The sequence below is a fragment of the Mytilus galloprovincialis genome, chromosome 2, assembly GCF_965363235.1.
Source record: "Mytilus galloprovincialis chromosome 2, xbMytGall1.hap1.1, whole genome shotgun sequence".
NCBI lineage: Eukaryota > Metazoa > Mollusca > Bivalvia > Mytilida > Mytilidae > Mytilus > Mytilus galloprovincialis.
Window position 1 is genome coordinate 29,396,064 of NC_134839.1, and position 27,586 is coordinate 29,423,649.

General features: G+C 33.0%; 1 protein-coding gene across 4 annotated transcripts in view; it reads right to left on the reverse strand.

The window, feature by feature from the left end:
- Positions 1 to 27,586, reverse strand: part of LOC143063325 (GTPase-activating Rap/Ran-GAP domain-like protein 3) — a 244,878-nt gene that overhangs the window by 59,167 nt on the left and 158,125 nt on the right. The window contains exon 1 of one of the 4 annotated variants that reach the window (XM_076235404.1): positions 12,419 to 13,074. The exons of 2 other annotated variants lie outside the window; for them this stretch is intronic. In XM_076235404.1, the coding sequence (XP_076091519.1) occupies positions 12,419 to 12,561 (143 nt within the window). In that variant the 5' untranslated portion in view covers positions 12,562 to 13,074. Of the gene's footprint in view, positions 1 to 1,689; positions 1,928 to 12,418; positions 13,075 to 27,586 lie in introns of those variants that run through there. One more of the 4 variants, XM_076235405.1, reaches the window with a different exon arrangement.

The following is a 27,586-nucleotide window of genomic DNA, read 5'->3' on the forward strand; positions in this document are numbered from 1 at the left end:
ACTTCAATCGTTCGGTTCATAGTGTGTTCAACTGTTCATCGAATAAAACCATTATTGAGTACCAAGTAACTAGACTGGGTAATACTAGTAAACCATTTTTCATCAAGAACTGTCAGTGTATCCTGAACAGCTCATTAAATCATTTAAACATTTCCAGGCTATCAGTCAATTGTATACATTGCGGTAAATTCCGTAATGTTAAAACAGCCAGCCGCGAACTAAGATCTGCCCAGTCAATTCAATTATGAACAGACTGTACAATTGTTTATTTTTACATGTACACATCAACAACATACTGAATTGTCTGAAAAACTACTGAACATTACTGAATTGACTGCAGAAAAGTCTAAACGGTACTGAATGTATAACAATAAAATAATATAGGTTTTCTTATGAACATTTACGTAGGCAAGTGTCGAATTCGTCATTAGCAACACGTTGGTTTTTTTTTTTTTATATCTAAGTGACAAAATCTAATTAAGCAGGAATCTAACGGCTAGAACAAAAAAAAGAAAGAGACCAAAATAAGGTCACACGGAAAGCCGTACGAAGAATTACAAAGAAGCATTTTGTTGGCTTGAATCCAGGAACTAAATTCTCAAAACCTTGGGGTTTATTGTTGTTTGCTCTTATTTTGCCCCTTTATGAATTCAGTGCCGATGTCAGGATTATGATTAGAAAAAACTAGGTATCCTCAACTCGTGGAATGAAACCTAGTAATATGATGATGTGTTGCTTTCTAAATGGAATTATTCTATCACTTTTTGTTCAAACAACCTGAATATCTCTTTTCATAGAAGTCGAATCGACTTTAGATAAATCAACAATATTTCTTGTTACTTATCCTTACATTGATATATCTGTTTTTTTTTATATATATATATTAATATATATATATATATTATATATATATATATATATATATATATATAACTCGTCTAAACATCAACCCAACAATGTTAGATCTGTACATTTGCTTTCGCAAATTTTTGGTTCTTCCCTCGCCGGGATTCGAACCCATGCTACTGTGATATCGTGACACCAAATCGCCTGCACTGCAGCCGTCCCGCTAGACCACACGACCACCTGGGCTCTCAAAAAAAGAGCTTTCGCTGGCCATGTGTTACCTTTCCACGTCAGTTTTAATCTAGCGGCGTACTACAGTATGATTATATATATATATATATATATATATATATATATATATATATATATATATATATATATATCATTTATTTACACTTCATTGTTGTTACAAAAAAATGTCAGCATGTAGTACATGTTTAGTGTACATTATACATAACAAAACAAATGCCTGTTATAAACTAGATAATGTAAAGACATTAATTTAAAAGGGGAAATCAAAAATAATAGAACAAATTAAGAATGATAATGCTCAAGGGATTTATGTTGAGTATAGCGATTAAATTCCAGAAATAACGATCTGCGAGTTTCACCACATTATTTTATATGCCGTACAACTTGTAAGGAAAAGGAAGGCTACTTGAAAGATGATACCAAAGGACCTTCTCTAAATAAAAATGGTGACAGCAGAATCAAACATACTAGCAAATAAAAAAAAAATCTCATTATAAGAAATATTTTGAACGAGTAAACCACCAAGAAAGGGAATTTGTTAAACAAACAAAACACACAATTTTCGAAACAAAAACATGCAAATTACTGTACCTTGAAGCGCGTCGTCTAAAATAGTCCTCTTTGGACCATGTCGATCGGCTTAGTGTCTCAAGTCTAAAGTTACTGGGACGTCTCCTTTTGAAATTGCACAGAGACTGTGATCTGAGTCTAAAACCGTTCATTATTTCTAGAAATCACAGTTTACAATCTCTAACACTGACGACATTTAGCGCCCCCAAATGGCTGAAAGGTTACGTAAACTTTATTGAAAATCAATCAGTCAATCAAGAAATATTGAATGTATAGTGATATAGACTCCTTACGATAGATCACTATAGATCAGTCATTTCCTTAAGGTAAAGTGTCGATGGATGTCGGAGATTTTATATCATTACGCTGCTGATGAGAAATCGATGGATGATTTGTTGACAACAACTGACTCCGTTTGATGAAATTATGGCATTTATCACATCATCTTACACAATTAAATATTATTATACGTGAATCCATTATTTTGATGATAGATTGTTGCTATAGTCGAGAGTTGAAACAAGGAATCTTCCACTGGACGGTTAACGTACCAGTCTAAAGCATAGTACAAGAAATCGTGCGATTTATATAATTGAATTTTGGTATACGAAATGAAACGGTACGTTGCCATGAAAAGACAAATCGGGCAGTCAGATTATTTTTAAAAAAACCTTATACTAGATAGAATATATATATCAGAAAGGATTTATAAACTAAATATAGAAGTAATTGACCTTTGCCGGGGCAGTAACTTCGAAGTGATTGAATCGATTATTTTCTTATGAAGTGCGACTTATAGCGATGCATAGGTCTCTTTTCTCCATAATCCGCCTTTGTCTTTATAACATACAACTAATTGTAGTAGCCACTCCTTATTGCAGCATACGAATTTAATTTAAATATTGTGATACTATTCTAATTTTAGTCCTATATTGGCTTATTCATTTTTCAATTAATATTGTTGCAGCCATTTTCCTTTCAATGGTATATAAAAAGTCCGTCGAAACTGAACTGATCGTTGATATTGTCGTGAAAAAATCAAAATTTATAAAAGCAAGTGTTAATTCTATTTGTCAGCATAAAGTACATTACAGTTTTACTATACACATAAATATGTTTATATCATAAGTATCCAGTGGACAGAAGAATGTATTCCTAACAGTATATGTTAACATCTATAGATTTATAGTAGTTTGCAAATTTATTTTTGCTTTTTCGACTTGATCACTTACATGACTTACGTCGGAAAGAGAATAAATTAGTTTTGTACCGTAATCTATTTTTAATTAACTTTTCAATCAAATCTGATATTGGTCGGAATTGAATAAGATAAAACATCTAAATGTACTTGGTACAATCTACACTTGTTTGCGTTAACCCTAAGAATATTCTCATTTATGGTATACCAGGTCATATTTGTAAAATCAAATCTTTAACGTGTAATCGTACAATGGATTAATATTTAATTTGTATGAAACAGATTGTGAAGAAACAAGAAATTTCCAGATATCGAAATGAGCGCAATTGATTGAGTTGAGAATTTTTCAGTCTAACATTTTGTCATTTTGTATAATTCAATAATCATTAATAATGAAAAAGTAAATCATTTAAACCCACATTAAGATAGGAATGTATAAATTATGAAAAAGTCACTTACTATGAAAAAAGGGATTAATGGACGAATTTACCTTTTAAATTGAAATACAATGTACGTCTTTGTTTTCCTCGAGATGGAGGATTCTAATGTATATTGTTTTGTCCATGAACTTATGAACATATCAGTATAAATAAATTTGGTGTATTTACTGTCTTCTGATTGGTTAAAAGTATTAGTTTTATTTTCAATGTTGTCAATTTTTATGGCGACACGCCCACTCTGACGTTGTGTATTCATACGCCAACATGTGTGTACGTTGTTTTTGTTAATATAAATAATATAAAAAGTTCTTTGAGCCTTATTTTTGATAGAAATTTATTTATAATGAATGGCAATAATTTATTTTGAATTTATTGACCCATAAAATTAATTTTTGACTCTTCACATTTTACATAATCCGCTTCGCGGATTATTCAATGTGAAGAGTCAAAAATTAATTTTATGGTTCAATAAAATCAAAATAAATAATAGCCATTCATTAAATATTTTTTTTCGAAATTAATTGGATAAATAAAAAAAAACGGGTCTGAGTCAAACACCGTCAGGTTTTCGCAAATATGTTAAAAGATGAGTTGTTCCCGACTCTTAGATTATACCTGATGAGTTCGTTTTCCTCAATATGTTTAATTAAGATTCTTCCGTATAAACACATGCCATGGTGCCCATTGTGTTACTAACACTACTGACTCAGTGCGTTAAAATGATTACCAGTCCCAGATAGTGCAGTCTGATCGATTGCTAATGCTTTGAAGTTTGTGAATTTATGTTACTATGGAACAAAATGAAGAAGGCGAAGTTATTCAAAGACAATTTTGGCGATTAACAAAAGTATCTCTTGTTGATTTTTCTTTCATATTCTGAGACAAAGTCAATTTTGATATGCACTAATTAGGTCTATCCTTTATCGAAATATGCAAAGACAAATATACCATCAAGTTCATACCAGACTTACCGGAGTATTTCAGAGATATTTTCACCTGTTTTTTTTTAAGTGTTCTTAGGTTTATATTAAAATGAGATGTGGTATGATTGCTAATGAGAAAACCCTCCACCAGAGACCAAAAGACATAAAAGTAAAAAAACTAATGGTCAAAGAATTTTTATGTAGGACCACTAAATTTGCAACAGTAAAACCCCTGTTTTACGTTTAATCAGAAGTTCAAATACAAAACAGATATCTTCAAAATGTTGTTTAAATTATGATATTTCAATACGCCCTTCGAAGATATTGTACGCGGAAAATTTCCTCTTATTTTCAAAACTATAGTAGATAATCTTTAATCATGTGCATATCCTTGATGTAAAAGATTATACAGTTTTAATGGCATTTGATGGTATGTTGATTGTGTGGGACTGTAAATATCAATAGAGGAATGACTGTAATAGTACATCTCATCTGAAGCGTATTATATATGGGTTTTATTGCTTTTATTATGTACAATACTACATGGGATGATTAAAGATTAGCGATAACAGGGTTTGTCTGTTTTACCTATACAATATGTGTACAGTGTGTGTACATGCAAGCCTGTTATTTTATATTTGTAGAACGTAAAAATTTCTAAACTACCAACGTTGACCCAGTCTTTGTAAGAATAAGTGCAATGGTTCAATTGAGAGGAGAATGAACGCCTGTGTATACGGATGTCACGAATAAACTAGTAAAACAAACAATAACGGCATTTTAAAAGTAGTTCAAGGTAACAATAATAATCTTATATTTGAAGACACCATTTCAAAACTATTGAAGGGGCCAATCATTTATATAAATATATTCTATGCTTTTAAATAACACAACACGTTTAACTGTCAATGCTAAGAAATAGTCGATGACAGCTACTATCTCACATCCATGTCATTTTAAATCTGGTGAATCGTTGTCCAGGGCCGTAACTACCTATGAGGCAGGGGAGGCAGTTGCCTCCCCTGAATTTTCTACACCAAAATTTTTTTTTTGAAGTAAAAAAATAAAATATTGACAATATGTACACGAAGAACTTGAATTTATATTATAAACAACACAAGTTAACAGTTTTAACAGTGTTATCATGATACGTAATATCTGTCATTTTTCGGATTTTTGATCGAAAGTAAACCGTTTCAGTATTTGTTTTATTTTCAATTTTTTCGTGTGGCCGTCCGTCTGTTATTCAGTATTGAGGGGGTCAGTATTCGTATGAGAAAACACATGAAACTTTGCTTTCGATAATTTTGAATAAAAACTTAACTATTCACTTTTAGTTGGGGCTCAATTATTTAAGCAGAGGAAGTTCCTTTTGTATTGTGAATCTTTTAAGATATCGGAAATTCGTTACCGGCTGAATCAGCTGTTGGATCGTTTTTTTTAAGTTTCCCGATCGTACGAGAACATTATGGTCAATGCCCCAGTAGTTAAACACTCTCATTCGTTGTACCAGGGACTTTCTATACTAAGTATATACTAGACTAGTATAGAAAGTCCCTGGTTGTAGTTATATACATGTCTGTTCAGCTTTCAACAATATTGAAATTCAAGATCCTCGATAAAAAAAAAATATCTTGCGTTTATAATCTTGCTTTATATGATTTTTGAACTTACCAGTTTCTAAAAAAAATATCTTTAAATACAGAAAATACAGATAATAATTGTTTGCATGAAAATTGCTCCAAGGATCCAGCAAAACTGATCTTTCTTAAAGTAAGGAAATCGAAGGAAAACGGGTAATTTTAGCCATATCATTTGAGAAAAAATCCACGGTCACAATATATTTAATGTTAACAATTATAGGTAAAAGTACAGCCTTCAAGACGGAGCTAGCCTTGGCTCACCCGAACAGTAATCTCAGCTTGTTTTTGTATAAAAGTTGCTTCCAGGTTCAAGCAATACTGATGTTTCTTAAAGTAAGGAAATCGAAGGGAAGCGGGTAATTTTTAGCCAATGACTTCTAGAGAAAAAAAAATCGGCGGGGGTTGCGCCCCCTACACCCTATCAAAGGGGACTCAATCGGCGGCTCCCAAACCCCTGCCTCCCCTGAATTCGAACCCTAGTTACGGCCCTGTTGTCTCATTGGCTGTCAAACCACGTCTCTGTACTTCTTCAGATATAATAAACGCTTAAAATAGATTGAAAGAATTGAAAATCTTATAAACGCTTTATAGATTAAAAGATTTGAAGAGAACAATTTTCTATTTGCAATTCATTTTGGTACTGTGAAATTTAATGTCATTACCTTCCGTTGACAAGGTCTGTCTTTACTACTTTAACCAGTTCTTGTATTGACCAGAAATTATGAAAAATGGTTGAAATAATGTATGATTTAAGTCTGTACATATCCCCAAAGCAAAGAATTTTGTGTGTTGCTCGAAAAAAGAGGATGATGGAGCTTGTACACAAATTACAATGGACTTAGGGAACGACCATTTAACTTCAAAGAGCTTAGTTCGTAAAAATATATTCTGATTCCTACATAGTGTCAAAAGACGCAACTCTCTAAAAACATTGCACCATGTGATTCAACAAATGAAAATAGAGTACAAACAATCTATATCTACACCGAATTATCCTCATAGTACAAAAAACTGACGAGATACAGGATCGCTAAATTTAGTGGTAAATGTTAGATTTTTACACAATTCTATTTATACACCGGTCAATTTGAGCCCATCATATCATTTAAATACTTGGGTATTTCCGAAGTTTATTTGTTACTATATAACATGTCTTTTTGTTGTTTGTGTCGTGGAGTTTGCTATCTTACTACCATTCAACATAGAACCTCGTTATCTATACCTCAGGAATATTAAAGTGTTACTGTAAGGGATTATACTTTACCTCTTCTTTTAAATCCATGTCCGTCCACGTGTCAAGTTATATTACACAACAAATTGTCCAGGTATTTTGTTGTTATGAAATACATATTATCAATTGAAGCATAATTTCCTTATTTATAATAATGTGTGAACTGATTTTAGACAAAAATATTACTGTATATAACATGTTTACACTGAACAGCAGCTGCCAAGGACAAATGATAAGTGGAATAAATACATACAACCTCTAAGCTACAAAAACATAAGAGAGCGGACAAAACCGACAAAAAACTCTTGCATTTTCATAATTTCAATGTTTAACGTTTTCATTGTTATAATATAAGGAGATGTGGTATGATTGCCAATGAAGCACCCATTTACCAGAGGCTACACGACGTAGATATAATCAACTAAAAGAGATTAGATTACATTTCGGCCTTTTTCGTCAGTTGTTCGAACTCTTTTTTCTACGATATAGGATAACGCATTTTGCCCCTTTAAATCCATAGCTTACCAAATAAGTAGATCCTAGATTTCCATTTTTTCGATGTGAGTTCCAAATTATACCAATGTCAATGCAAATTATAAAAGTCCGAGTCAGCCTTTCCAGCCTTTTGACGAAAAGAATGATATATCAAAAAGGAGCTCCATTACTTATCAATCTTTTTAGATTATTTTGTTCCTTAACTAATGCTCTACTGATGTATATTATCAATTGTAAATTATAGATTTTTTTTAATTTCACCATCATCAAGTTTATTTGTTACGTCAATATAATCTTAAAATTGATACCAACTGACTTGACTCACACATACACATACATCACATATGCATTCTGGGAATCAAACTCAAGGTTTAACAAATCGTCCGAAAAAGCATACGTATTTGCTTTTTCTCTCTCTCAGGGACATTATGTGAAGATAAGTAACGACGAAATACATGAGAATATTCCCTGTATAAACAACACAGAGCAACACAGGAAGTAAACACGTGTACTTGTTGACAACTTGACAACTGGATCTATATATTTGATCTAAAAGACTTGTAATGCCGTTACATGACAATCATTTGGGACATTTAGGATGTTAACCCCATCACATGACATGTTGTTTTTTCTGAAAAATTCTTTTACATACACTCAATCGTGACGGCTCATCAAACTAAGCCGATTGCACTTTATCTGTATAAACTGTCTGTCTGCATAAAAAATAATTTCTTATAAAAATTTGGAAAGAACATTATTGTGTTTTTTAGGTTATCAATTTAAAGTCGGTTTTCATATTAGATTCTTGTAATAAATAGATAACTTTATTGCTTTGTGAGAAAATAGAATTCGAAAGATAAACGTTTGATTACAAGCTTTAATGATTTCATATATTTCACATGCCGTTGGAAGTTTTGTCAGTTTTACAAGTACACAATGTATCTTGTAAACAAACATAGACAATTAATTGTTCCCCAATGGATACAGGCATATACATCGCGTTTAAAATGACATTGAAAAGTAAGAATATGAATAAAGGTCACGCAAGATTAAAAATGATATATTTTTCCATTCAAAAGGAATATTAAATACAAACTAATAAAAATCAACCTGGAAGTAAGCAATTACAAATCTCAGGAATGAAACGTTGACTCGGAATGGAGAAATGTCTTATTTATATTAAAACTAAATTTTAATTTCAAATTTCGAAGTCGGACATATTGAAATTGTCCCATTTCAACTGGGAAAATTTTGTGTGGAAAAAAGTATATAAGAAAGAATTCCAGAGTTTAAAAACTGAAAAAGTCAAACGCTACCAACCAACAGAACCAATGAAAAACAACTGTCTGTTCATGACTAAGTAAAGAAAGGAGTAGGTTCAGTAAGACCCTTTTTTTTACCCCAAAAAAAGCAGTTTTACAAAATTGTTAAGATGTAAACTTTTAGTTATTTATTGGAAACACGAATGCTTCCGCTACATAAATATTGGCTGTTTTTTTTACAATACAATGCACATATATCGGAAATAGCATCATTAAGTCATGCTAAATTACTGAAATCGTCAAAATCTTAGCATTTTGGTTAAGTATAGCTCTTTGTAAGAACCAGGCAGAGTGCGATACATGACGGTTTCAGATTTCTCTGTGCGTTTTTCTGAGACCAACATGACACAGAAATTAACAACTACAGGTTATCATACGTCCTTCAACAATGAGCAAAGTAGTTTTTTTTTATCTTTTCTGTTAATTTAATTAAGAAGATGTGGTATATTTGTTAATGAGACAATTGTGGTGATTTAGCTGATTTTTGAAATTTTTTACCACGCTTAACAACCAAAAAATAGTGTGTCCGTTAACATGGCAACCACTCATATTTTCCCACTCAAAATTATTTTTTGAGCTGTATTCATTTATTGCTTCTACTAGGCCAATTAAAGATAAAATCTGGAACCCCCATATATCACATGTATATGGCGCTCTGCCTGGTTCTTATAAAGAGCTGTACTTAAATTTTAGACAGTTTCCGTTCGTGTTTATTCTTATTATTGAAATGTAAGTTGTATTTAATGATAATATATAACATATATAAAGGCTGAGGATGAACACGGGTGCGGCCACTTTTATTTTTGACAAAAACCATCTGAAAAGTGACATGTTTTGGCATATTTTGATAGATTTTTCATATTTAAGCTTGAATCGGTGTGTGTTTATAATGTAAATCAGTTAAAATCTTTCACATAAACTAATTGAATCAACTGAAATAGACACTTAAGTGTTTAAAAAGTGTCCAAAATCTTTCGTCAGATGAACCTGATATTTGAGGCCAAAATCGGCCCTTACCGGACCTACTCCTTATCTCCAAAACATGTATGGTAAAACCTGGTACATGTAGCTAAACATTCCACTGGTAGGACAGTAATGTTGTTTATAGTTCTGTTATAGCGACAAAGTGTACTAGAGTTTTGATCAACTGTAACTATGAAGTGTAGATACACAACAATACAATGTCACCACAGGTCGTCCATACATTTAAGATTTTACGAACGATAAATCCACCGATTTAACAAACAGTGGTTGTTGTTTGTTGCTGTATATCATATTTGTATATCGTTTATAATTGTTTCGTACATAAATCAGGCTTTTATTTGCCTTGTATGAACAATTTTATATTTGTTATTTCAGGATCATATATAGCTTACTTTAAATGTGGTATGGGTCACGTTTATTGTTGAAAGCCGAACGATGACCTATAGTCGTAAACCTCTATGTCATTTGGCCTCTGGTCAGGATTTGTGTCATTAGAAATCCTACCGCATTATCTAATTTAATCGGGTATTAAATAAAGAAAAAAAAAGGAGGGGACAAATGTCATCGAGTCGAAAACCGAACGATCCATAAAAACCAAAAGAAATCTGAAGGTCAACACAATTAACGCTGTCGAAAAACACAAATATCTTTCTAAATATTATATATAATATGTTAAACTCTAAATCACACAAATCTATAGTTTAGACACCATATAAACTTATGCAGGGATAAAACCGTCTTTTTCCGGGCTTTATCAAGTACAACTTGATCAATAGGAGGCTTCAAAAACATCTCGAAGTGAAAAACAAATAATATAAAAAAGTAGATATGGTACGATTGCCATTGAGACAACTCTTCACAAGATACCAAATGATACAGAAGTTAAGAACTATAGGTCACCGTACAGCCTTCAACAATGAGTTAAGTCTATACCACATAGTCAGTAACACAGCAAAAAGCGGCAATCATTGAATTACAGGCTCCTAACTCGGGACAGACACATACAGAGATCGACGGGTTTAAACTTGATAGCGGGCGACCAACTCTCCCCTTAACATGTAACAGTGTTATAACAGTACAACATAAGAACACACTATGAAAATCAGTTAAAAAAAGGTTAAACTCATCAGATGAATGCAAATAGAAATACAAACATATGGAAAACAAACACAGAGTGGACGTGGCCGGGTACTTTTACATCCGAACAACAAAAAGACACTAAGTATAGATCTGAGAGTACTCGAAGTTACTGGCAGCTAGTTCAAATCCAACAATAAACTAATAAAAAACCATGCATTTAAGATTAAGTTATCAATCAAAGACGTTATAAAAAATCAAGAAAAAAACATGACCTCCTCTACTTTTTTAGTTTGATTGCATATATGCCAGCAGTAAAGGTTTTTAGACATGAAAATCTTACAATAATAAAAATCTGAGACGTCACTGCAAACCCGTGCATTCGAAACCAATACATGTTCACTCTATTAGAATGAGTGAACGGAGCAGCACCTTTAGAAAAGGAAATTAAATGACGAAAATGAAATGTCGACCCGAGTTTATAATTTTTAATGTCTAAAAAGTTCATTAAAACGGTCACTTTTAATATACAAATAAGTAGATGTGGTGTGATTACCAATCAAACAAATGACGCGAATGTAAGAAACTATAAGTCTCTGTACGAACTTCAACAATGAGCAAAACCCAATCCGTCATGTCGAGTTCTGTATACTCTGCTTTACTGAACCTGACATGACAAAATGTGAAAGAATTCAAACGAGAAACCCAACGACCTGATTTATGTACAAAGCAGAGTCTGTTCAAAATCTAAATTTTAACCTATTTTAAAACACCTAGGGTCTGCTTACAACCTAGGTTGAAACCTATCAACAGGGGTAGCTTCAAACAAAGATTGAAACATATCGGCAGGGTTAGCTTCAAACAAATATGTGAAAGGGTTCCAACAAGAAACCCAAAAGAAACCTAACGACCTAATTTATGTACAAAACAGAGTCTGCTTAAAACCTATCGACAGCTAGGGTCTGCTTAAAACTAGATTGACACCTATCGACAGGGTTAGCTTAACCCTAGAGTGACACCTATAGACAGGGTTAGCTTAACCCTAGAGTGACACCTATAGACAGACTCCTTAAAATATGGAATGTCGTCCATCGACAGGATCAGATAAAAACCTAGAATGGTATCTATCGAATCCCAGAATGACACATGACGAAAGGGTTTGCTTAAGGTTCATTTTGACCCTTTGGCTCCAATAGCTGCTTTTTCGCCTCAAAATTTACTCTATATATACAGACAAATCTGTGCATCCGGAAAAAATGAACTAGAGTTAAATAAATATCGTTTTGTCTTTTATAAATATTAAATACCTCATACATGATTTATTAATGAGAACAAAAAACAATTCATTTCAATCATTAAAAAAATCATGGATTTTGATTTATTTACTATTATGATTATAACCTATGCCAAAAATGAGATTCATTAACTTTTGCCTACCTGACAGATCGTCGCCTAAAACTGTCTTCCGAAGGATCCACGGGAATGGTGTTCCGAACAAGAACTTCTAGAGCATGGCAGTGATGTTTTGGCTTTCGTTTATGGTTTGAACATGATTTAGATCGCATTCGGAAAGGATCCATGTTTTCCAGTTGAAAAGTTTAATCAAACATCAAGTAAAGACAGAATTATCGTAAACCGAGAAGATTTCTGTCATCTTATTAAAGTGCCTCTAACTCCAAGCTTAAGTCTACTAAGCCATTCATCTATTATTGAGAGTTAAATATTCTAGGCGTTGAAAATATCACAATCAATGCGCAATGAATTTTTACGAATTAATATATCCCCTCACAACATGTTGTTTGGTTCGATCGTCTTAAAAGAAATACGTGTGTTTATTGATCGTTTAATGACAATTGTTATAAAATTGAAAACTTTTAACTTAGGTCATTGAATTACCTTTACATTTGTAAAGAAAAACACGAAATATTAGGTTGCATATTGATCGAATTTTTATCAATGGCATCCGTGATGTGAATGTTATCTGCTTTCGTTCTTGTATATGTACACTTACAAACAAGGTTTGACTTATGCAAGTTATCAATATATATAAAAATGTGACACAACGAAAGATCGGATCAACTATATTGTGTCTTCAAAATCTTGCTTCATCCATGCAAAAACTTTAATCTGGTTTGCCAGATGGATTACAGTGTGACGTCAAAAAGTAGTCAAACATCTTTCGAAAGTTGTTTCAATGAAGTGTAAATATATAGAATTATAGATAAACATAAAAATAAAGAAAATTTGTTTGATTATCCGAGCTATTATTTTACATAGGAGATGGTCACGCATCTCAGTCACTTCAATGATCATCGATAGATCTGTTCTATGTAATAGTCATGGATTTATATTGGTTCACTAGACACTGTCCCCCAGTCCACGTGTTCTTATAAAAAAAGTATACATATATATCTTTCAGAGATATAGAAAACTCTTTAGAAATATCATTGTTGCAGCGAATTCTAAGATCCCATCTTCACGTTTTGTGAGAATACGTTAGAGTTTGTAAAGAGACTCATTATAAGAGGCAAAAGCGGAAAATTGAATTAATTTTGAGGAGATTTATCAAAATCGAAAGATTTTTCATCTATTTAAACTATACATTTTTTGTAAAAGACAACTTTATTGGAGAATTCCATATTTAGCAGATTTTTTTAATAAGATTTAATTATATAACAAAACTTCAATGACTCTTCGAATAATACCATGCTTTCGAAATAATTGTCCCGCACATAAATCTTTTTTCGTTTTACATATGTTTTTTGGGATGTACTACAGTACCATTATGATTTAAATCGATACATTTTAACAAAATTTATTTGTTTTACATTTTCCTTATTGAAAGAATTACTAATATCAAACAATCGGTGCTATATCGTCATATTCTTTACTTGGTACTGACAGTTTGTATAACAAAGGATTACTTGCTACGAAGACACATTTTTAAAAATATAATTTACGCGTTTAGCATTAAACACTGTGACACTGTTCTTAAACATTACGTCAAAAGGCTAATAATGGTTTAGAGAATTAGGTATATAAAAGTACATTTTAAGCAGTAAACGCAATGTTTTCCTACATAGATATAATCTTGTTAACATTTGATTCCATTCTAAATTAGACTTTATTACAAGGAAGTGAAATATAAAATAAGTGTTTAAGCTCTTATAGAGTAGTTATCTGGTCATTTTCAATCCATTCAAGTACATATCCAACTATTCATTTCAATTAAAGTAAAATGTTTAATAGTAATATATGAGATTCTGTAGACGAAAGGCTGTAAATGTCTCTATATTGCTCTAAGAGACAAACATTACTCCTACCTAAAATATTCATTATCGATATAAATTTGTTTACTGGATATTGCTTTACAATAAGTTATGTAATTGTACTTCAAGAAAAAAATATCAAAGAGATGAAGTATGAATTCCAATGAGATAACTCTCCACCAGACACTAAAATGACTAAAATACTTTGGTTGCAACTACCAGATGCTCGTTGACTGTTCTGCTTAGGTCATATAACATTGATCCTCTAATACAAAGTATGTACATAGCTGACAAATCATTTCGTTTCAAACGTACTTTATGCAAGATCTTAAAATTATATTGGCCTATTGATTTTTAAAAAAATATAAAAATTCCTAGGAATCCAGTCTTTTCATATCAATTTATGTCTATGTATGTAATCAATCATTGTATTTTTTGTACAGTTGTACACCTAAACACGACAGTTAACACGAGTCTGATAAATAAGTTTGATTTATTGATATATATTTGGTTTTCATTGCAAACATGTCGAATCAATGACCAATTGTTTTTATCTAAACATATCATAAGATGATCAGTTGTTTTGTCTGTAGAAGTAAAAAGCGAATCGAAAACAAGTTGTGGTACATGCAATTGGTGGAAAGTTAAATAAATGATAGACAAGAAGTGTTCATAAATAAATAAGCTTTGTTTTGTTTTGTTTTGTTTTCGTTTTATTCTATTTTATTATTTTTGGGGAGGGTTGCGGCAGGGGTCGTGCATTGTCTCATTGACCTGTTCCCCACACTTCCTGTTATACATATTCATGTTAGAATACTTGTTTTGCAGTTGCTGTTCATAAAAAAAGTACAGTAATTTGATGTATCCCCAGGAAAAAATATAACAACTGATTTATTTTTATTACCCAGGCCGATTGAAAACATAACTGTGATCGTGGTTACTGATATAAAGTACATTGTTCGCTCCCTATTTCGGTTTATCGAGGCTCTGGTCCGTTGAAATCATATTGCATGTGACCGCATCGGAAAGTGGAATATTGAGAAAGACAGTTGATCTGATGCATACAATTATTTTTTGGAAATTGGTCTTTAAAAGATTAGATCACGTACATGCATTATGTATTCACTTGTACATTAAACGGTTGTTTCTACTTTAGCCGACTCATTATCGGTTCTGAACTGACCGGTTCTGAACTGAAGCATATGAAATCCAAATTCATATATGATGTTTTCTTTAAAACAAAAAGGATTTATATTAAATGTGTTCTGAAATAGTCGCAAGTTTTGTAGTTTGGATAATAATAGAAATTGTACCATAAAACAAAAATAAGTTTTATTATCCTTAAGATCAACAAAATATTTATGTTTATTTTGCCAAACATAGATTGTATCATCAATATGGATATAGATCATGTTAAGAGCATTATCTCGATATGTCTTACTAGAAGTACTCTCAAAGGACCAACCTACACCATATGATTATTTCAAGTAGATCTTTGAGATCGTTAAACCTACACTCTATAAATCTACAGATCGTAGTCAGTGCGTTGGTACAGACATGATTTACAAAAACACTATAATTAAAGACACTATAGGCTTATAAATAGAAAATTTTCTCTTTGATAAATTAACGAATTATTTTTTTTTCTCAGGCTCCAACTCCCTGAAGGCAAAGCTGATCTTTGATGCATTTGGCTGTTCGTTTTTAAGTTTATTGTGGTCATAACGTGTCTGAGTGTTTTTACATCCATGGTTTCAAGTTTTTTGTTTTAGCATTTCAGATGAAGGTAAATATAGGACTGTCACATGTCTCTATCTTTCACCTGAACTATAGGTGGTTCTTTATAAAAGAAAAACAAAAAAACAACAACATTTTAGGCACACACAACAACAGTACTTTTGAAACGTTTTGAAGTATAAAAGATGTTACTTTAAAAGTAACAATATGAAATACTTCATATTCAAAAACGCCAATATGTTTTCGAAAGTCTTCTGTCACCACACAATTAATGAATAGTGCTAGATTGTGTTTTCGTTCTCCCGAAACAAAAGCATTGTGTTTTTCTAAAAGGATAAAGTCTTGCTTAAGGATCGGATAACTGTAAGACAAACTAAATTTAACAACAAAATTCTTCAAAGCCAGTTCACAAGTTGTGAAGGAAACTTGCTCAATATATGTTCTATACACACCCATGAGGACCAGGAGCTAAGTTGATGACCTGCATTGAACCATATTTCTCTCTGGCCCCTTTTTCCCAAAATCACAAACATTTAACAGTTGAGTTTAAGACATTTAATCGTTTTATTGTAACGTTTATAATGTTTACATGTTGAAGTTTACAGTGTTTTCTTTCAATTAAATGTTTCGAAATTTTCAATGTGTTATATTTGTTTAGCTAGTGAAAATATTTTCCAGCTTCATAAAATGGACGACGCTTTAGGTTGTAAACGGATTAAAAATCGTAAATGGTATTCAGAACAGGAAATTACAAAGACACCATGTAATCAGATATTAAATGATAATTCTTGTATGTGCGTAAGTCGTTGTAATCGAATTATTTTCTGAAAATTAAATTATTTTTACAATTTCAAAAGATTCTTCGTCTTCCCTACGAAAATTCCCGATAGGTTTGTAACGGAATGTTACAAGAATACCATTAGAATTATCTGTTATGGAATGTGTGAAATTACTTTATGGCAACATATGTTTGACTGACTGGAATGTCAACTTTAGAGCTTAAACATCGAATATTTTTCACATTAAAAAGCGGTAGATATCAAGGGGACATTGAAAACTTATACAGGTCAAAACAAAACCGACAACGCCATGGCGATAATCGAAAAACGGCGAAGTGACGAACAAGTCCACAGGACCACAACACACTGCACAAAAAGTAAAAGACCTAATGCATAATTTGAAACAACGATACAATTGAGATGACAAACACAAAAGAACCGTTAAATCCCAGGCTGTATTCAATATCCCAACAAAAATCGACAGTTATGAATGAATAGTAAAGGAGGGACAAAAGATACCAAAGGGACAGTCAAACTCATAAATCTAAAACAAACTGACAACGCCATGGCTAAAAATGAAAAAGACAAACAAACAACAGCACAGATGACACAACATAGAAAACTAAAGAATAAACAACACGAGCCCCACCAAAAAACTAGGGGTGATCTCAGGTGATCCGGAAGGTAAGCAGATCCTGCTCCACATGTGGCACCCGTCGTGTTGCTTATGTGATAACAAATCCGGTAAATAGTCTAATTCAGTAGGTCACATTCATGAAAGGGAAGGGGTTGTAGTTACGACGTAAGGAACATATCCGATATCATTTGTGAAACCGTTATTCCATAACGGTCAACCAACTCGTGATGGCGTCCGTAAAATTTACGAAGGGATGATTTCAACTTCACCATTTGGAACTCTTGGTTTAATAGCTTCCTTGTGTGCAGCAACCCTCTATCAAGAAAATCATGATAGGAAATGCAAGCACGGGGATATCGTATCAATTGGGAGATATATAACCCGTATGCAGGTGTTGCTGGAAAGTTGCTACTTAGAAATGGAAAGTTCACAATAGGAAAGTTGAAATCATCTCTTTTGTCGTAAAGATTTGTTTTCAACCGACCCTCATTGTCAATTTCTAGATGTCAGTCAAGATATGAGGCCGTCTTAACTGTATCTGTAGTATCCTTTATCTCTATCTCGATGGGATAGATGCGTTCCACATAGTCACCAAATTTTGAATTATTTAGTGAAAGAACATCATCAATATAGCGGAAAGTAGAGTTCAAGGATATTGCTAACTTCTTATCTTTCTTCCTAAGAAGTTCCTGCATGAAATCAGCCTCATAATAATAAAGAAACAAGTCGGCAAGTAGAGGGGCACAGTTTTTTCCAATTGGAATGCCGACAGTCTGTTGAAAAACACGTCTCCCGAATGTAACAAATATGTTGTCAATCAAGAAATCAAGCACTTGATAATATCAGTTTCAGAGATTTTTTTGTTTGAATCAGAGTGATTGTCGTACATACCAAGATTTATAAAGAACCATTAAGCGGGTTATTTTCGCGGGTGTAAAATATCGTAATTTTTATAAGATAAGGTACACGAATAATTTTGGCGGTTATTATTTTGGCGAATTCATCAATACCTTTTGTATTTTCGTTTTACTCTTTTGTTGTCCTTTTTCTAACGCTTGTTTATTCCACTGGTATCTCTAAACAATGGAGTCAAAATAAACCCAAGAAATAAGAACAACGAATCATGTAAAGCATCAAAGAATAAAAAGTTGCATTGTAGTTAAGACTGCAACCCAACTTTAACCCATCAATAAATATATAAATGTGTTTGTCGCGGATAAATTACAATACTGTTTAAAAAATAACGAACAAATAAATTAATGTCAAATACTGAATTAATCTGTTGAATTGTCCATCAGATATAGTGAACTACTTGATTCATCAAATATATGTATAACAATGAAACTTTTGTCGAGATAAACAATAAAATGCTCTTCAGTTTTATCTACAGTTATGTGTTACTATTTTTTTAAAGTGATGTATTGTTACAGTAGTAAGAACAAACTTGAAGTGTATTTGCTATGTTCAGAATGTTAATCCGAATTTTAACCTTCGTCAGAAACTATTAAGAATGAATTCAACATTTGAACGCCTAAGATAGATCTAAAACTTTTGAAGGTATGAAAAAAAATGGTCAAGAAAGAAAAAAAAATATTTTAATCTTCTTTGGTCTTGAAAGTGCAAGCTTTAGTTGATTAAAGGAAAATATCATGCATAAACCATATAGTATATGCCAATACACATAATTTACAGTGCATGGTGATGTTTCATAGCCTGACCGGTTTCGGTCCAAAAGGGACCTTAATCAGAGGCAGAATGGTAGATTAATGTGTGTACCTTATTTATATAGAAAAGGTAACCATCGTAACCGGAGGTTCGGTAAACCGGCGGTTTCCAACTTAACCGGCGGTTCGGAGTTGACCGGCGGTTCCGCTATTCGGACGATCAGATATATGGTTGATATCTATATGGTTCAATGATTTTTTTTATTTAATTGAAACACGGGTTACCATCATTTAAGGAATGACTGTAATATTTTTTTCTGTCTATGAAGGAATAACATAAACAAATGTGGTGCACACTGAATAACGCGCGTAGCGGGTTATTTTAAAGTGTGCATCACATTTTTTTATGTTATCTCGAATAGACATATAAAATATTACAGTTATTTCTTATAATTCTATTTTGAATCAGAGTTAACCATGAAAAAACGTTGATGACGTCACGGCCACATGACTAAATTATGTCTATGAGCTGATAAACAAAACGGCGTCAGCCAATCAGAAGACGCGTTACATCCACAATTAAATTATTACCGTATCTAACTTATTGTTTATGCTTTCATATTCCCCCCCGCTGATACACATAATTAATTTGGCTTATACTAACGAAAGCTTCAGTTGTAGCTAATGTGCTTCGATACCTCTTATGTCAGTACACCTTTCCCATATGGCATAAAGGAATATATTATGATTAAAGTCGTATTACTGACGTAGGCATGTTTATTCGCTTCAATGCTTTATGGATTTGTCCAAGTTATGTAAAAAATAAGTTTGAGTGATGTACTATTACTCTTATGATTATATACAACTATATAACGATATTTACTAATCATATTGTCTACACGATCCATGTTTAGAGATGAAAAGTAAAGAAGAAAGCCAAAATTTATAATCTATAAAGGAAAAAGTGCAATCGGAGCTTTGTCTGTAAATGACTATAAAATGGGATAATATCAGCGCTAAAATAAACATTATTTTTTTTTTATTTGTCTTTATATCGCAAATTGGTTTATACAGATGTCAACTCAATTTGATGATCGCGATGCATTTGTTTTCTGTTGCACATTCCTACAGTACAATTTCTGATAACGTAGGAATTCACAGCGGAAACCTAATCTGTTGCATATAAGATTTGAACATGTAATGTATTAAACAATTACTTTAATTTCCTCGCCTTAATACAATTTGTTGCATGCTATTGATCTTTAAGACATGAATGATAACAAAACACCATTGAATTTATAACAATTGTTTCACAGAATAGTGATTCTATCTGGTTAATGATGCATTGCTTAAATTGATGATTGAACTACAGTTGTATCTTCTATTATAACATCACTTTGTCATAGTATGATATTTATTACCCCAAATGATGTTATCAAATTTAGCGCTTTAATTGAAAGCATTTGACTCAAATTACAACCATAACGAATTGTGAGAATCACATTACACATATGATGTAATAAAACTAATTCAATTATTGTTTTTCTTTGTTGACATTTCAATTTTGTTTGTTCATTCGATGATTTTCAATGAGTTGTGTTGGTATTTTTGTTTTTTTTAATTCAAAATCTATATATTATTCAAATGTAGCAGACAAAACAGCAATCAGATCAAATTATCACTAATTTTCAAAGATTTTTAATATTAATTACAGAAATAATGTAAAAGAAAGAATTTAAGTCTTACTTTTCTTTTAAAAAGATGTATATACAAAAACTCATCAACGTTACCAGGCGAATTATTTTTTTTTTTTTTTTTTGGCGTTTATGTTCTGTTCTTATTTTTATTAGAATATTGCAATTCTTGTATCAAACTTTGGGTTAGTCCAAATGCAATGTGGTCTTCAATTTGTACCTCATTATGGCTATCTCAGATTATGACACTTTCCTTACAAGGAATACAGTAAGGCCGAAGACCATTGCATGTAGACCTATCGCAAGCAAGTCAAAACAGTTACTAAATTTTATCATCGGTACAAGGGCATCGTTCATATATATAAATCAAAATGTAGACATCATATACGTTCATATATTTCACATCCTTTCTTTTATGGTACTAACATTCTTTACAAAGTACAGACATGTCGGCATTAATCTAAAAAACCTCTGAACAGGCTAGTTTGGAGTAAAATATAGTTACGATACTGATCAGGTTATTAAAGATTGCATGTTTGACTTTATAAAGACATAAATAACGGCAACAGTAGTATACCGCTGTTCAAAACTCGTAAATCGATAGACAAAGAACAAAATCGGGGTAACAAACTAAAACTGAATGAAACGCATTAAATATAAGAGGAGAACAACGACACAACATTAAAATGTAACACACACAGAAACGGACTAAGCATTAGACAAAATCCGATGAGAATAACAAATATAACATAATAAAAATAACCTTTTAATTGAGGTCTATAGCTTACATGTCAGTAACTGCTGGTAGTCTTTTGCTAATTCATTTATCATTGTCAGTATGTTTAGCTTCTTTGTTACCTATTCTGGAGTCGATTTCACAAAACAACTTACGACTACGATTGATCATGGGTATACTGAATTGTTCATGACTTACGATCAACTTTAGTAAGTTTTTTTATGAAATCGACTCTTGACATCTGACTCTGACTTCTTTTAAACTGAGTTTTCCTGTGTGTATTGGGTTTTGGTTTACATTTGCTTGAGGTATAAGAGAGGGTTGAGATCTGGCAATACATGTTAACTCCGCCTTTAGCCTTTGATGTCTTGTATGATTTTTAATTTTAGTTCATTTATATATTTTGGAAATTAAAATGATGTCCATTATCACTTAAGTTGTACACATTTTTGTTTAAGGTCCAGCTGAAGCAAACCTCCGGGTGCCGCATTGTCTTGCTGTGTTGAAAAGCCGTTGATTGCCTTTGGCTGTTTTCTGCTCTTAGGTTGGTTTGTTGTCTCTTTGACATATTCCCCATTTCCATTCTAAATTTTATACTATCATATTTAAATCGTATTCTTAGATATTTTTTTTGTTAGAGAGAAATGTGAATCAACACTTTTGAAAATTAATATTCAAGAAAATAAAACAATAACAGAGATCATTATCACTTCATTGTGTATGCAATCATGTTTCGTATACTAACTACACCAATTTTCTATTTTGATGGCTCGCGATAAAAGCTGGTCGATTGCACATATCTGATGAAACCCCCATTGGGAGTAGTTTCCATCGATCTAACATTGAACGTTTTAACAGCTGAAAAAGCATACTGTTATAATCTTAACAATTATCTCCATACTCATTATTAAATGCTTTTGTGTATTTCAAAGTGTCTCAGTTTCACTTAAAACATATTTGGAATATGGCATGTACATTTTAAATGTATATAATAATATAAATTAACACGTGTAAAAATATCGAATTTGATATGAAATTAATTAACCGGAGTCAGTACACTAAAATTCATTACTTATCACTCAAAAAGGTTAAATAAAAATTATTAAAGAAAAATCTATAGATAGCTATAAAATAAGGTTAATGCACAATTTCCTACATAAGAAAATTATTTTTCCAAGTCAGGTATATGACAGTTGTTTGTTTGATGTAATTTAGCTTTTGAATTTGCCATTTGATTACGGACGTTTTTTTGTTTGTTTTTTTTAATTTCCCTCGAATTTCGGTATTTTTATTATTTACTTTTTGTAGGATTTCCAACAACAAACTATATAGAGCGTGATTTATAAGAGAGGGTTAGCGCTATAAAACCAAGTTTAATCCACCATTTTCTACATTTGAAAAGGCCTGTACCAAGTCAGGAATATGACAGTTCTTGTCCATTCGTTTTTGATGTGTTTTGTTTTTGATTTTGCCATGTTGTTATAAACTTTCCGATCAGATTTTTCTCTAAGTTCAGAGTTTTTGTGATTTTCTTTTAAACACACTTCCACAAGTGTGTTGATGGTGCTACACCATAGGGTAGTAAAATGCGTCTAATGTGGCGGGTATCGACCATTAGATATACCGCTGCTGCTGGCTAGCCTACTTGTAGGTGAAAGGGAGAGTCGAGTGCGTAAACCTTGCCCTGCCAGTACAAAGCCTCTATGCTACCAAGACTCTTGCAATGCCTCCTCGGGGTAATACACGGATACTGGGGTCCAGTATTCCAGGCTAATTTGCAAGGGATCTCGGAGCAGCAAGGGCCCAAGAGATGCAGAGTGCAGGCCCACCGGCGAGTGGATACGCCCTGGCTCTCATCAACCTTGCCCCAGCTATGGGATATTAGCCCCACTGCCTTGTGGGTGACTTTGGAAAGTCAAAGGCTATGGAAGTAAATCCAGAAAGAAAATCTGGGTAGATGGAACTCGTAAGCTCATGCAGTCGTCTAAGGGATGGAAAACCCCTACAGAATAACCCGACCCTTCACGTAGAAGGTTTTGCTTAGGGTTAACGACCCTAACAAGTAAAAAAAATCATGTTACAGAAACAGCAACGAAGAATAAAACTACAGCTGTGGAAGAGAGTCTCCAACGCACCAACAGTGGAGCAAGGATGAATGTAGGTAGTGAAAGCCGAAAGGAAACTACAAACAGGATAACGGAGACCCTTAACATGGCAAAAACTAAAACCAGAATTGGTTTTTGGAACGTCAGAACAATGTATGCAGCAGGAAAATTGGCTCAAATAACCTCAGAAATGCAGCGGTACAAATTACATATCTTAGGCGTTAGTGAGAGTAGATGGACAGGATCTGGCAGGATGACAACAACTTCAGGATCTACTGTAATATACTCTGGGCGAGATGATAACCAACATCATGAAGGAGTGGCAATAATCATTAAAAAGGGTATAGAAAGAACACTTTTAGAATGGAAACCTATAAGCAGTCGAATTATTATGGCAAGATTCAAAGGAAAACAGATTAACATCACTTTATTTCAATGTTATGCTCCTACGAATGAAGCTGACGATGAGAACAAAGATGTATTTTACGAACAATTACAACATGAAATTGATAAAACACCAAACCATGACATAAAGATCATCATGGGAGACATGAATGCAAAAGTGGGTTTTGACAACACTGGCTACGAAAGAGTTATGGGAACGCATGGTTGTGGTAAGATAAATGAAAATGGAGAACGACTTGTCGATTTCTGCTCAACAAACAATTTAGTAGTAGGAGGTTCCATTTTTCCACACAAAGACATCCACAAACTAACATGGTATTCCCCAAACCTCAGGGATAAAAACCAGATTGATCATCTAATGATAAATAGCACATGGAGAAGATCATTATTAGATGTGAAAGTTAAGAGAGGAGCAGATGTAGGATCTGACCACCAACTGATAACAGCTCTCATCCAACTGAAACTCAGGGCAACTGGAAAGAAAGTTCCATCAAGGAAGCGTTTTGATATTGATAAACTGGAGGATATCAAGGTTAAAAAAGATTTTGCCATAAAGTTACAAAACAGATACCAGGTATTGGAAAACTCAGTAAGAGATGAAAATGAAACATTAGATGAGAAGTGGAATGAGATATCAGATATATACACTAAATGTAGCGAAGAATGTATAGGCTATAAGCAAAAGACAAAGAAGAAAGATTGGATCACACCGGAAACATGGAACAAGATTAACATCAGAAGGCAGGCAAAAAAGAAAGTCAATGATACCAAATCACCAAGATTGAAAGACAAATACCAACAAGAATATAGTGACATACATCGTAATGTCAAAACCCTGGTTAGAGCTGATAAGAGGAAATTTATGGATAATTTAGCAGACCAAGCAGAAGAAGCGGCTAACAAAAGAGAGCAAGGCAACCTCTACAAAATTACCAAAATTATCTGTGGAAAATCCAAGTCTTCACCTAACATCCCAGTGAAAGACAAACAGGGAAATTTACTAACATCAGAAAAGGAACAAGAAAAAAGATGGGCAGAACACTTCAGTGAAATTTTGAACAGACCATCTCCAGAAGCACTACCTACTATCCCAGAGCCTAGCTTTGAACTGGAAATAAGTATTGAACCACCCACCATATCTGAAATTGTAGCAGTAATCAAAACTCTAAAGAATGGAAAAGCTCCTGGTTCAGATAATCTGAATGCAGAACTATTTAAAACTGATCCCATCTTAGCAGCCAATACCCTCCAATCAATTTTCCATAAGATCTGGAAAGAACTTATAGTACCAACAGAATGGGATAAAGGTATTATCATCCGAATACCTAAAAAGGGTGCATTAAATGATTGCAATAACTGGCGTGGAATCACACTTATATCTATTCCTAGCAAGATCATGGCCAAAATTATTATAAAAAGAATATCTGAAGCAATCGACAGTTTACTCAGAAAGGAGCAGGCAGGATTTCGCAAAGGAAAAGGCTGCGTTGACCAAATTTTCATCCTGAGAAATATCATTGAGCAATGCACAGAATGGCAGAGGCAACTCTACATCAATTTCATCGACTTCGAAAAAGCATCTGATAGCATTCATAGGGAAACCCTTTGGAAAATCATACATCTTTACGGCATCCCACAACACCTGATCAATCTAATCAAGGCTTTTTATGAAAACTTCAAATGTACAGTCGGAAGTGAACAACTTTATTTCCCAATTAAAACTGGAGTAAGACAAGGATGTGTAATGTCATCTACACTATTTATAATAGCCATTGACTGGGTGATGCGACAAACAACTTCAGATATCCCAAGAGGCATAAGATGGGGAACTTTCACCATTCTTGAAGATTTGGACTTTGCTGACGACATTGCCAAAGTCCAAAGTCCAGTCGAATAGAAAAGTATGCAGGACAGATAGGTCTCAAAATAAACCATAAGAAAACTGAAGTAATGAGTTTAAACACTAACAACCCAGCACCAATTATAATAAACGGGAAACCATTACAACAGACTGATACCTTCACTTACCTAGGAAGTACTGTAAGATCAGATGGTGGAGCCAACACTGACATCAAACAAAGACTGTCAAAAGCTAGAGCTGCTTTTAATAACCTGCAGGCTGTATGGAAATCCGGTCAATACACCATCCGTACCAAGCTAAAACTATACAACAGTTGTATACTACCTATCCTGTTGTATGGTTCTGAATGTTGGCGAATGACAGAGGCAGACCAACAAAAGCTCTCTACATTCCATACCAAGAGTCTGAGGAGAATCCTAAGGATATTTTGGCCACAAAAAATCACAAACCAGGACCTCCTCATTAAATGCAAACAGGAAGAGATCAGCATACTCATTAGCAGGAGAAGATGGAGATGGATTGGCCATGTTTTACGTAAGAGCCCTGAAGAACTTACAAACACAGCAATGTTCTGGACCCCAGAGGGAAAGAGACGCAGAGGACGACCTAAAATAACATGGCGGCGCACAGTTGAGTCTGAGATGGCAAATTTCCAACATACTTGGGGGAGCTTGAAGAAGATGGCACAAAACAGACAGATGTGGAGAAACTTCGTTGCTGCCCCACACGCCAATGGGCGTAATGGGCAGTAAGTAAGTAAGTACACTTCCACAAAGTCACTATTCAATCCAGAAACAAGAAAACACTAAAAGTTTAGTTTTGGAAAATTTATATGTTGGTTGTCTAGCTGATTAATAATTAACTAATCATAGAGACCCGGATTGAAATTTTATATTATATATTTTATTGGTTAAAACAAATTATTGTTTAAAAATATTTAATTGACAAATTATATCGTGTTGAAACGCAGTTTAAGTTGAGAAAGAGAAGAAAACTTGTAACACATTTAAATAATATATTAAACAAAAATCCAGTATCATAGGTTACCAAATTGTATAATATGAATCATGATTTTATCATAAATATTATTTATATTTTCATCAATATATCTAAACTCAACAAACACCAATGATCTACTGCCATTTGATTATTAATACATAATTAAATATATTTATGTGCGGTTCACGTATGATTTTTGAAGTATGTAGTTTATTTTATTGTGTTTTCACAATAGTTGTAACCTGGTTTTGGCAGTCAGAATATAATGAAAATTGGCACGAGATTTAAATATCGCGGTTTGGGCAGTGACCATTGTCGTCCGTTTCTTTTGTATTGAAGTTTAATTTTCTTTACGAATTCTGTTTTTTTAGTGAATTGAAGTTGTATGTAAATAATTAATGTGTTTTGTTTATATTTTGTAGGTGTTTGGTTGCTGTCTTTTATCGGTATTGTTGATCAAATTGAGGTTGTGTGATGTTTATAAAGGATTTGTGTTCGTAGATGCATGGTTTCCGTATTCAAAACATAAACTGCTAATGATGTTTGATATAGAAAATATTGCGATCTCTGGATCTACATGTAGTTATTAAGATTGAGATGGTCATTGCCCCTAACAGCACCTAAATATGTATTTAGTTTTCTATTATTCCTTTATCGTATAAAGGTACATATCTGAATGTGCTTACCAAACTCTAGAGAGATTTAGCACATAAATACAT